This window comes from Lampetra planeri, chromosome 2 (genome assembly GCF_965212315.1).
Source record: "Lampetra planeri chromosome 2, kcLamPlan1.2.h2, whole genome shotgun sequence".
NCBI classification, from domain to species: Eukaryota; Metazoa; Chordata; class Hyperoartia; order Petromyzontiformes; family Petromyzontidae; genus Lampetra; species Lampetra planeri.
This window is the reverse complement of record NC_136108.1, coordinates 23,279,950-23,293,337: the sequence shown is the minus strand read 5'-3', so window position 1 is coordinate 23,293,337 and position 13,388 is coordinate 23,279,950. Positions and strand designations below refer to the sequence as shown.

General features: G+C 46.9%; 1 protein-coding gene across 2 annotated transcripts in view; it reads right to left on the bottom strand.

Annotated features, from left to right (window-relative positions):
• Positions 1 to 6,088: 6,088 nt before the first annotated feature.
• LOC144730273 (uncharacterized) overlaps positions 6,089 to 13,388 on the bottom strand; it is an 88,509-nt gene continuing 81,209 nt past the window's right edge. For both annotated transcript variants that reach the window (XM_078610954.1, XM_078610964.1), the window contains exons 19-20: positions 11,880 to 12,058; positions 6,089 to 9,936 (exon numbers count right to left, since the gene is read on the bottom strand). In XM_078610954.1, coding sequence (XP_078467080.1) covers positions 9,899 to 9,936; positions 11,880 to 12,058 — 217 coding nt within the window. In that variant the 3' untranslated portion in view covers positions 6,089 to 9,898. The remainder of the gene's footprint in view (positions 9,937 to 11,879; positions 12,059 to 13,388) is intronic.

The window sequence follows — 13,388 nt, the reverse complement described above, 5'->3', positions numbered from 1 at the left end:
GTCTTATGTATGTTAACCTCTTAACCCCCACCTGAACCGAGCACATTTTCTCCAGTTTGGCAACCCAAAACATAAAAGCTTAAAAAAAGCATCAAAATAACGACGAAAAACAGGATGAAAACACAGCAAAAAGTGATAAAGACAAGGCGAAAACATGACAAAAAGCTATGAAAATAAGCAATGAAAAAGCAACAAAAAACCGACAAAAACATGACAAAAGGCCACAAAAAAGTGACACAAAAACGTGACGAAAACGCAACAAAAATGTGACAAAAATGCGGCAACAATGTGACAACAAAGTTACAATCACTTTAGTAGGTCATAGCTTTCAAATGAGGCATTACGCTGAGAGTGCCTTGGTTTCTATGTTTTTTTAGGCATTACACTGTTGCTCTCCAGTTGAGAAGATTTTAGATTTGGGTAAAGCCAAAATGGAAAAAATGCACTCGGTTCAGGCAGGGGGTAAGAGATTAATTAACACGCATTGTCACGACCAAATAAACAAGTATTTAATTAAATTTGAATATCAAATGTCACTAAAATTTAATTTTAAATAGTCTTGGTCCTTTTGTATGTGTAGTGACATAAGAAGGGAGGGGCTGCTGGGGGCTCTGGGTTCCCAGGCGAGTCCAGATGCTTAAGCCTCTGGGCGCCAGGCGCTGGGTTCCCAGGGGGTCCAGATGCTTAAGCCTCTGGGCGCCAGGCGTTGAGTTCCCAGGCGCTCAATCCCCTGGGCGCCGCCAACGGGGGGTGGCTGTGTGTGCTCTGTGGGATGTCTGGTGGCGCACACGGCCCCACCCCTCGTTGGACCAGGCATAAAAGGAGAGCTCCCTGGACGATCGGGGCCCAGTTGTTACTCAAGACCCAAGACCCACGACCAGCCATCTGAAGACCCTGGGATGCTGTGAGAGCCAGTGGTGGGACTCTGGAACTCCCGACTCTACGACCTTGTGAGGGCGAGTTCCAGAGCGTAGCCAGAGTAGAGTATCTAGGCTGTGTAGCTAAGCTGTGTACCTAGGCTGTAACAGAGTATCAGGACTGTTGGAGAGTTGGACTGTTGGAGTGTTGTATTGTAATAAAGAAGTTACCTCTACAAGTGTCTCCGGAATCCGTTACATTTGGCGTCAGAAGTGGCAATGGAGACAAGAGGTGAACCACGTACCTTCAGTCCTGACGGCGATGAAGAGGAGCAGGCAGCGATGGGGCGGCCAATGCCGGCCGACAGCGACGCTGCACCGCCGGCCGACAACAACGCCGCACCGCCGGCTAAGCAGCTGTCTGCTCCGCCGACCGTCCCCTTTCCAGCATCGGGAGCAGAGATGGAGGAGGCGCTGCTTCGCCTCACAGAGCTGCTCTGCGCCACCGCCTCCCTCCGGGGCGAGATGCGGTGCTCGCGGCCGATGGCGGGAGGGAGAGAGGAGGCGCGGCGCTCGCCCGAGCCCGCCGCCGCCATTCCCCCCACGGATGTGAGGGATACTTCCAGGAATGACATCACTTCCACCGGAGGAGCAGTGACCGCTGGGAGCGACGTCACTTCCGGGCCCAGCGTGGGCCAACCCGGAGACGCCTCGTCATCAGCGCTGCGTTCCTCACCGCCGGGTGACAGCTGTTTGCAACCTAGCAACGCCGCGTCATCAGCGCTGCGACCTTCACTGCCAGACGACAGCTGGCTTCAACCTAGCATACCGCGTCATCAGCGCTGCGACCGGACAGTGAAGGCGCCATTCTTACTGTAACCAGCGCCGGTGCCAGCACATGGACCGACACGCTGGTCGCCGCCTTTGCTGCTCTGGCCAAAGGTTGGAGGTCGGGAGACCAGGCCCCTGACACTTCGTACATTTTACGCGCTCCGGATTAATGATTTTTGTTGATATTTTCTTCGTTGTCGTCGGGGAGTCGTGACTGTTGTTGGGTAAACTGTGTGGAGCTTCGCTCGTGAGTGTTGTCAATGTGTGTGCGAAACTTTGCTTGTGATTGTTAACAATGTATGGTTTGTATTGAACTTTGTTCGTGATTGTTAATGTATAGCTTGTGCTGTCATTGTTAACGATGTATATACTGTATGGGGCATTTATCTTGAGATGGTGACATGCTGCCAAGGATTTGGAATTGTCATGCTGGCTCTCAAATATCTTGGGGTGCAGATCCTCACCAGGATGGCCCAGCGGGTGTTGCGTGTCTAACACGAGAGTTGTGGTCCCGTCATGCGATGGCTGACGGCTTGACCTGACAGCCCGGAGATTGAAACACTCCGTGGCATGTCTAGCCTAGTGGGCTGTGCGCTCACATGGCTCGGAGAGTGTGGTCCCGTCATGGAGTAGCTGACGGCTTGACCTGACGGCCCGGAGGTTGAGACCCTCCGTGGTGCATCTGGAGCAGTAGGCTCGCCCTGACAGCCCGGAGATTGAAACACTCCGAGGCGCGTGGAAACAGTGGGCTGGAGATTTGTGGTGTTCAGGTGTAGTTGTCCCGTTACGTTGGGACTGTATCCCTCAGTTATTAGGGTGCATGTTGTGCAGGGAGTGAACAATGGGTCGTCTCAGATCGGTCGGTACAGCTATATGCTGCGATGCGAGTCTTGGAGAGAGATTGGGTCTCAGCTCGGTCGGTACAGCTATATGTTGCGATGCGAGTCTTGGAGAGAGGTTGGGTCTCAGATCGGTCGGTACAGCTATATGCTGCGATGCGAGTCTTGGAGAGAGATTGGGTCTCAGATCGGTCGGTACAGCTATATGCTGCGATACGAGTCTTGGAGAGAGATTGGGTCTCAGATCGGTCGGTACAGCTATATGCTGCGATGCGAGTCTTGGAGAGAGACTGGGTTGAAGTCCCCCCCGATATGGCCGACGTGCGCGGTTTTAGGATGGAGACGCCACGTTGGAAAGGCGGGGGGTGCAAACGGTTGACATGTAATGTCGGTGGTGGTCCTCATTGAGGTCTGCTGGGACGCAAGCACGGGATGCCTTGGAGATGCGGTTCGCGCGTGCGGCCACCATTTATGGACAGGAGCAGGCAGATTTATTTTGTTTGTGTCATGTAAATTTTATATATATATTTTTAAAATGTAGATACTGGAGCAGCCCTGAAGTGCGACTTCTTTGCCCAGTACATGGGTCGGCCCTGAAGTACGACTTCTCGACCCGGGACGTAGACAGACGTCCGGATAAGTGTGTGTAGAGGGGTGATAGACATGTTGGTCTTCGCCTTCTCACCACCTGACGGATGGGAGGGTGGCAGGGTGGTGTGGATCCCTGCCATCCATGCTGTGATTGTGTGATTTCGGTTCGATTACCGGTGTTGGTTGTGCATCCAACGCGTCGGAATCTGTATATTTGTTGTTAATTCCCCGTTTTCTATGCGGATCCCGAGGAGGGCTAGGTGTGCCGTGGGTCGTTTGTTCATGTGTCATTGCTTCATCTTTTTGTTGATTGATGCTTGTATATAGTGTAGAGTTGTACAGGTTGGTTATGGTATTTATGGTTGCTTTCTTGTTCTCTTTTCTTTTCCTGTTGAGGCTCGCGTATTTTTTTTTCTCTCTCTCCCTTTCGTTAATTTAAACTTTCTAATTATTGACAGCCGGGACGGCTGGAGGCTACATAGAGGGGGGTAATGTAGTGACATAAGAAGGGAGGGGCTGCTGGGGGCTCTGGGTTCCCAGGCGAGTCCAGACACTTAAGCCTCTGGGCGCCAGGCGCTGGGTTCCCAGGGGGTCCAGACGCTTAAGCCTTTGGGCGCCAGGCGTTGAGTTCCCAGGCGCTTAATCCCCTGGGCGCCGCCAACGGGGGGGGGGGGGGCTGTGTGTGCTCTGTGGGATGTCTGGTGGCGCACACGGCCCCACCCCTCGTTGGACCAGGCATAAAAGGAGAGCTCCCTGGACGATCGGGGCCCAGTTGTAACTCAAGACCCAAGACCCACGACCAGCCATCTGAAGACCCTGGGATGCTGTGAGAGCCAGTGGTGGGACTCTGGAACTCCCGACTCTACGACCTTATGAGGGCGAGTTCCAGAGCATAGCCAGAGTAGAGTATCTAGGCTGTGTAGCTAGGCTGTGTACCTAGGCTGTAACAGAGTATCAGGACTGTTGGAGAGTTTGACTGTTGGAGTGTTGTATTGTAATAAAGAAGTTACCTCTACAAGTGTCTCCGGAACCCGTTACATATGTATAGAAAAATGTGAAGGGCACCAAGAGCATTAGATAGGACATGTATATTTAAAGCCCTACCTTCTATAGAGAAATAATTTGATTATGGAATTACATTGCATTCACACGCAATATGTAAATGTAATTGGAGTGACCCCACAGATTTGTGAACAAACATTTTTTTGTACCTACCTATGTTTTTTCAGTTTTGCTGAGAAATCTTGTGTAATATCGATAGCAGGATTTGTGGTATCGGACCTCGATTGCAATGCAGTCTTTCCCACGAATGTGTGTCAGAATGCTCTCATCTGATTTTATTTGAGCTACCTCACGAAGAAGTCCTATATTAAAGATATGAAGAATAAATCATAAACCCAGTTGGCAATATATTAGCTTGCATAACATTCAATTCAAGTGAGTAAACATACCTGCATTTTCTGTCTCAGACTGCACCAACTTGTCAAGCTGGCGCTTTCTGTTGATTGTAATAAACCGATCAAACATTTTGCAAATTACGCACAATTTAGGCAGAACGTGCTGGCTTATTGATGGCTTTGAAGAAGTGGTTGTTGTGGTAGGGGTAACCTTCATCAAGCTGTACTTGGAACGCAGCCTCTTTGGCGAAACTGTTTCAGAGCTTTCAACCGGGGTTACAAGTCTTTTCAATCGTTCAGTCTTATCTTGACGCTTTAGTGCACAAGTCAAGCGTTTTTTGTCTTTAAAACGCCGATAGCAGGCCGGGTGAAACCCGTAGTTTGTTGGGACATCAGAGACCGGTTTGTCCAGGAGGGCAACATGTTTATTAGCAATAGCTAGCTCCGTAGTGTCCGACGTTTTAAGCCATTCCTTCGCACATTGCTTGATTTTTTTCCATCGGACTTCAGTAAAGGGCTGCGGACCTTTCCCACCATCTTTTCCGACATGAAGAATACACTTTACGGGTGTTAATCGAGCTTGATCCCCGCTATCAGATGAAGCTGCGCTGCTTACGTCCTCCTCCATGTTTACATGTGCGTAGTGATATTGGCTTGATTTTGGCTCTGACCTACTTACATTTTCGATGCTGATTGGTTGAAAATCTAGCTCAACAGTTTTATATGTCTCAATACGCAGTCAATATAGTGCGCCAATAAATTATACTTTTCTCATTAACTACAGGATAATGCGTGGAGAACGTTTTGCTTGGATACCTTTTATTAACGTTGAACATATTGAGCAAAAGAAAAAGTAGTGCCCCGTTTGTCGGAACGAAACTGAACGATACAGCTCACATACAGCGGCCTACTACGCAAAACGCTATAAAATTATAATTTTGCGTATCGCGTTGTTCACGCAAAATCGCATATCACAACGCTGTAAAAGACAACAGAAATAAAATAAGAAAAAATATCACATCCAAACCATGGTCAACTAATTTAAAGGCCTTTTTTAAATGGGACTTAAATAATGGAAATGTATTTGACGTATATGGAGCGGGAGTGCATTCCAGCTGCCGACATGAAGGAACGCCGACCCCACCATCTTGCATTTAACTTGAGGCTCTGAATGAGCAGCTCAATACTGGATGAACAAAGTATTCTGAATGGGGTGTCCATTCAAATTGTCTCTGAGTCTATGGGTTTCTGTGCGAGTCTATGGGTCTCTGTGTGCCTCAATGTGTCTCTGTGAGTTTTTGGGTCTCTCTGTGTAAGCATATGGGTTATCTTAGAGTGCAATCTTAAACCCAATTCGTAAACTAATGGGGCTGGTGGGAAGGGGGGGGGAGTCAATTAAGGGAATATAAAATGGGGTGATATGTTAATGTTTGTGGGCAAGAGTCAACACTGTTGCATTTTGGACCACCTGCATCTGTTGAAAAAGATCATTTGAGAGACCATATAAAACAGACTTGCAGTAATCCAACCTGGAGGATACATCGGCAGCAATGAGTGTTTCAGCAACAAGTAGTTTTAAACAGTTGCAGAGCTTTATTAATTTGAAACCAAATAGCCAACATCATGAAGAGTACAGCAAAGTTACACGCCCCGTTTGGAAAACACACAGGGGAAAAAGTACAGAAAAACCCGGTTAGGAGGCAGCTTAAAGCACTGATAAAACAATACGCGTTTCCATATTCCCTGAAAGCATATCAGCATTTATGCCATGGACAAAATGTAAACTTCAAAGCATTCAAATACTCCTAAATTAAATTTAAATCAGGCTATACTTTCAGGCTCTTGGTAGTTTACAATCATAATAGCAGTTTTAGCGACTTGTTATACACATCAGAAATACACAGCCTTGTTAATGTATTATTCTTTAGCTTTGTACAAACATTATTAGTATCAGATTCATTGTCTTGAGACCAGGTCTCAGGTTCAGTGTATGAAGACCGGGTTTCAGGATCGGTGTATTAAGACTGGGTTTCAGGATCGGTGTCTTGAGACGGCTAAACTCCTCCATGCTTTGGAATTATATTCAGTGTTAATTGTAGTGCAATCGCATACTAAGGCACTACGTGTTTTATTTTTATTGTGATGTACCATGTGCCATGCCCTACCCAATCATCACAGACCCGTGCATGCCAGCTACATGCATGCTGCTGCTCACTATATTGCAAATGCAGTCCTCCAAACTCACAGGCAGAGATGCGGGACTCCTAAAGACAACAGTAGTATGAATTCCATTGCGCACACAGACACACGGCATCACACAGCATCTGGTCTTTTGTGTGAGAAGTGAGTAAGTGCACAGGTTTCAACAGATCACTTGTAAATTAGATCCAACCATCAATAGTAATAAGTACAAATTAAACGATCTATCAGCGGCACCGATTTCACTTGTGTTATGGATCATCAGCATACCAATGTGACCAGTGATGCTAGTCACGAATGTAGCGTTAGAATGGCTGGGAAGCTGTGTGGCATGAAGATGGAGAGCTGCATGAGATTACACGGGCCACCAATTACACGTTACAATGCATAAGGTTACCTGAGCTCATGCCAACAGCAAGCATGACGAATGGGTCTCATTGTGATAATTGGTTCTTTACCCTTCTATCTGGCAACAAAACTGACACCTTTTTACAAGGAGTCATGTTTGCATAGACCGCAATACCTGCAGTCTATGCAAACATGACTCCTTGTAAAAAGGTGTCAGTTTTGTTGCCAGATAGAAGGGTAAAGAACCAATTATCATATTTTTACTGGCAAATGAGGTTCCCATAGGGTCTCATTGTGTTGAATAAATCCCGGATGTTCACCATTCAGCAATACAACTATGATAAAAATGGTTTGTAAAAAGAAATGTGAAGTGGTTTCCTCCCATAATTGAGGGGAAAAAATAGTTCAGCTTCAGTAACTTTACAGCATATTTATTTATGTATTTGTTTTCACTTGGTTTACCAAGAAAAGCATCACCAAGTCTCGTGACTCAAGTTTGCGCAGCAGGTGGCGATAATTGTCATGTATAATTCCAATTGAGTAAATTTCAGGTGATTTTTAAGATGTGCAAATTTTGACCGTGATGTCGCCACAAAATGGCTTGCTCTTGCGAATGACGTCACGAAATCTTGAACATTCACTCTCAAGCAGATGGCACGTGGTATTATTATGGTTATTACAGCGCAGTAATAAACCAGGGTGGCTGCTGTATTCGAACCACGAACCTCTGCAACAAGTGGTGAATCTGTTACGGCTGGGCCATATCTCTGCACCCATCAATCCATCCAGTTTCAGTTATCCCACATGTTGATGTTGTATCAATTCAGTTCACCGTTGAGTGAGGCTCGCAATCGGAAGGAAGGTTGTGAGTTCAAATCTTGGTTGCCGGTTGACTCAGCCCATCATCCATCCCTGCGGAGTGGATTAAATTATTTGTACTTTGTGGGGATTCAATAAATGGTTTTCCTATGGAATAGACTCGTCCTTGACTACTATACAAACGACGACTTTCCACCACTGGCTCAGTGCTGTAAACAGATGAGTATCATATTCTTTGGTTCTTTCGGTAAAGTCACGTAGGTAGAAAAATAATAGATCACGACGTTTCGATCGCAACACAAGCAATCATCATCAGGTGGGACAACCACAGCAAGAAAAAACTGCTGTTGTCCCACCTGATGACGATTGCTTGTGTTGCGATCGAAGCATCGTGATCTATTAATTTTCTACCTACGTGACTTTACCGAAAGAACCAAAGAGTATGGATTCCTGCAGTCACGAAAGATCCAAATCAAAATGAGTACTAGTACATCAAATGCTAATTTGAGTAGAAACTCGCTTCGACTTGTTGACTATTTTAAGTGTGCTGGCAAGATCTCGTGACAGATAAGAACAGGACCTGATGACTGGGGCGGTGTTATTCCCAGATAATTTTGCTCCACTGAGCAGGGAATGTGGCATAAACCAAACTCTAAACTGTAATCGTGGTTGGCAATTACCTCTTTTCTTTGGATGACTCCACGGGATATTTAACAGTTACAACTTTTTTGACAAAACGGCATTGAATATCGCATGGCAAAATCGTTAGCAATAAACACAACTTTTTTTTACAATTTTTACTGAAAAACAGTGGTGACATAACGGTTCACACCCTGGACTTGCATTGCAGAGGTCACCGGTTATACTCCTACCTCCCGACATGGCAGTTACAAGTAAGTTAAACACAAACAGTCGATCGGCAGGTTGAGTGTAGTGGGGTAAAGTCGAGGATAGTGGAAGAGATCGAGATCATGAAAAAAGAATTGGCTTTACCCTTTGTGGCAATAATACAGGAGGTTTTAAGATGACCAAACACCACAGACACCTATTGCAATGCATCAAGTCGAAATTAACTACACATGCTTGTGGTAAAACATGCAAACAAACATATTTTGATAATCATGCATGCATTGTCCTTGAAACGGATTGGCTTACACCAGAGACAGCTTCCTTTATGGCCTTGTCTCATTGGTGTTACACCAGAGGACAATGCCAAAAGGCCAACAGCTCAAAAACATATGTATATGTAGAACTTCTTTCGCAGCATACATAGCAAACCAAGCGAATTGGAGATGTGGGAAAAGACTGCAAATATCAAAGCATTAACCATTCGGGTGGAGCAGTTATATCTATGGGAAACCTTTGTGCCGGTATCAAGATGATGAAAAAATGTGTGGCTAATGCAGACTTGATGCCTTGTGATCATAGGTGTCTATTTGGTGTTTGGACATCTTAACACCTCCTGTATTCTTGCTGGAAAGGGTAAAGCCTTTTATTTGTTTAATCATCTTCATCCTAACAAAAAGGATCCCATAGATAGCAGACCAAGAGTGGCAAGTGCCATGCAGTTCCTATGTATGTTGAACTTCTTTTGCAACTGTGCTAAGCGGAGGTGCGGGGGAAGGACAACAAACTAAACACTAAAAACAGTTCTAAAGAAATTCGTTTTCAATCTAGATTTAAAAGTGCATAGGTCCAGTGGCATCCTAATATCGGAAAGAAGATCGTTCCAGATGGCTGTACATTCAGGCAGGAGAATTGGTCCATTCATTCATCACTAACACTCTACTGGAAACGATTTCCGCCTCCTGACTTTTGGAACCGGTAATCATTCTGATCACAGTTCCAAGACCGCCAGTTATCATATAACAACAAATTCACACTTTCCTCACACTGCTGGTGATTGCGCCGAGTTGCCAACGGAGGGCATCACCGCGTCGTCAACCGGAGGTGGGTCTGCCGGGCACGTCGCTGGGAGGGAGTTCCCGTGCTGGTGCTGGGTTGTCCATAGGCCAGGCTAAATCCGCTTGCTCCTGTATTGCACCAGCAGCGGCTCTAAGGGCAAACACACAGAACGGTCTACATTAATGGTCAAACATTACTTATCATTCTGCTTGTTTACCAAGGAAGGCCTAAAGTCATTTTCAGGAGGGTGCTATTGTAATAAAGGACTCCTTCACACGATGTTGGTCTCCGTTGGTCCTTTATTGATGTTCTTCTCCTCCTCGCCCCGCTGGCCTCCTCCTCGGCCCAGCGTCGTCTCTTCTTGCGCCTCGCGCACTCTGCAGCTACCCTGCTGCCTGTGCAACCTCGCACCCTCTGCTAGCCCTCCGCTAGCCCTGCAGCTACTCTGCTGCCTGTGCAACCTCGCACCCTCTGCTAGCCCTCCGCTAGCCCCGTGCAACCCGCACGGTCCCGCTAGCCGCTCTGCTAGCCCCGTGCAACCTCGCACGCCCTGTGCGCGCGGCGCACTCCGCTCTCTCCGCACCCCGCTGGCTGGCGCCGTCTGGCGAGCCCTATCAGCCTCGCGGCTGAGGGCACGGCAGCCACCCAACGTGGTCTCCCTCTTCCCTCCCTCGACTGCTCCAGATGTCTTCCGGTCTCCTTCCTATAACCTCTCTCCCACGTGACCCTGACTCCTCCCTCTCCCACGTGACCCTGACTCCTCCCTCTTGGATCGTCACATCCGGCCTGCCCATTTACGCTCGCATTACACTATCAAGAATCTGCAATACGGTAGTTTGAACACAATCAAGTAATTTTCAGGGTTTTTTTTGCATCCAGATATTTGGCCAACACCAATTACAGTAAGTCCTCACTTATCACATGGTGTTCACACAACGCATTTTCACTATAACACGGTTATTTAATTAGGGAACACTTGTTGCACAATGCAGAACAAACACCGTTATAATGCGGAATGTGCACCGTTATAACGCGGTTTCTGAGCGGTCGACAATGAACTACTTTCATGAGCTGCACGGCCGAGCGGTATAATGATACAATATGTAGAATGATACGGTAACCTCAGTGGCATACCCTCAGTTATTTGTCGTGCCATCTCACTGCGCGCACATCGGATCTCGCCAAACTTTATCGTGACTACATTATTTATTGGAAAATAGTTTTCACTGAACGGGGTTTTTCGCTTAACGTCAAACTTCTCAGAAACACATCTCCCGCGTTAAACGGGAGGGAAACTAGGCATACAGAAGCTAATTTAGAAAACAGAAAGCAAGAGAGTAAATGCAGCAGATTATTAACAATCTGTCTCTCTACAAACAAGTGTTTTTTTTACACATCTCATCAGTTCCACAGTGTAAAGGTCGCAGCCCTCTCCATGTACGGAGTTCCCAGAGGCAGATAGCAACAGCCAACACCGATTGACCATATCGTGCTAGTCGGCAGTTGCATCTCTGTTACACTGCTGCCGCTGGGATGACTACAATTCCTTAACTCCTTGAGGTGGCGGTGATCCAAAATGACAACGATATGGCGCACACATTCAGTTCTCTTGAACCGGTGGTCTGTGTAACCGCACAAACCTATGTGTGCTGTCAAAAACCTATGTGTGCTGTCAAATGTTATCGTGTTATGATAATAATAAACATGGTTTTCTAAAAAAGCACCATTCACACGAAGCTTCAAGGCACTGTGCATGAAGCTTAAAAGTTATGGAGAAAGCTTGTAAAAATATGCAATTTAAAAAGTGTAACGGACACAGATTCCCAAATTGACTGACAGAACAAGTGCAGGGAGGAAATTATCGGAGTGACCTAGTCACGTGATTTGGATATGGGTTAAAACGTGGGTTTTGAATATATTTTCGTCTATCAAAAACACTTTTAGAAGCACCAGCAAGCAAGGCATTGCCGTCGTCAAACCTTAATGCAATGAAGGCATGCACCAGCCTCTCGGCATCAGGCAGGAGGGACAGCATGGGTCTCAGTCGAACTGTGTTGTGTAAACTAAAAGACGATTTGCAGGAGACCAGCAACCTGCGTAGTGCTGGCCCAGCCTCAACTGGATGTCATCCAGCTTGCTGATGTAGTCCAGCAGGGCCTTGTCGGGGTCGCCATGGTCGCCAGCGCACAGAGCGCATGTGCAGGCATGCCCGTGCTCACGCCGCCGGCCTTGGCGGCGTCCATCGCCGTCTAAAGACACACATGACGACACCCTGGAGGGAGGGGGAGGGGCCGTGGGGGGTGTCTCACGCTCAACCGTAATGTACGCCGCCGTCATTGTCACGATTGATTACCATCTCATGTCATTACACAGGTGAGCTTCAAGACTCCCCTTTGGCAGGAGGGTCCTGCCAAGTTTTTGTCATAAAGGAGGGGAGCGATGTTGTTGCTTCTACTGTGTGTAATGCTAATTGAGTACGAAGAGTCCTCGCTTAATGTGCGGGGTTCACACCGCGACTCGTTTTCACTGTAACGCGGTTCTTCCATTCGGAAAACACTTTTCGCACAACCTGGAAAGTGCCCATTATAACGCGGAATGCGTCCTGTTATAACGCAGGACACACACTGTTATAACACAGTTTCTGAGCGGTTGACGACAAACTATATTCTTGAACTACATGGCTGAGTGGAGTGATACAGTACAAGGAATGATACAGTAACGTGGCACCGTACCCTGAGTTATCAGTCCCACCATCTAACTGATTATGCGTACATCGTATCTCGCCAAACTTTATTTGTAGATTATTTACGGTAAAATTGTTTTTACTACGCGGTTTTCACTTAATGCGGTACTTTTCAGGAACACATCTACCACGTTAAACAAGGAATTAATGTCATTTGCAGATCAGTTTTCAGCATTGCGATGTTTGGCCAACACCAGTTCGAATGTGTGTTTGTAGCGACTGAAAATAATTTTTTTTGGAATATAGCCACCCTCTTTTATACCTGGCCATCTCAGAGGACTTTACATGCAATATGCGACTTACACCGGTACCGGTCCGTGGCCTGTTAGGAACCGGGCCGCACAGCAGGAGGTGAGCTGTGAGTCCGCACGTGGCCCGCCCATTATTTTATATACCACTTCCGTCCGCGCCTCTTTCCCGCACTGCGCAACTTGTCTCATTGTCTCAGTCACAGTTTAGGTAAGCCCACAAGCTAACCTTGGCCAAAATTAGTAAAAAACAAACGTTGCTGGAGAGCTTCTTTGAAAAGGGGGAAAGACCCAATGATGAACCCCCCCCTCCCCCCCCCCCGGTCTGTGAAAAATTTGTCTTCTATGAAACCGGTCCCTGGTGCCAAAAAGGTTGGGGACCGCCGACTTACACCGCATCTCTAACATTTTAACGGGCACTCCCAGGAATAGCCGTCCTTGTGATGTATAAGGTGACTCAGCACCTGGCCTGCAAACGGGAGTTAGTCTGCCAGTAGGGAGGAGCGATGATTGCTCTGTGTGTTCCAAATTGAGTAATGTTGGAAGCTAGCACTGCAAATTAACATTTTCTCAATTTGAGGGCAAATAAACTTTAAAAGGGTGCCATGTCT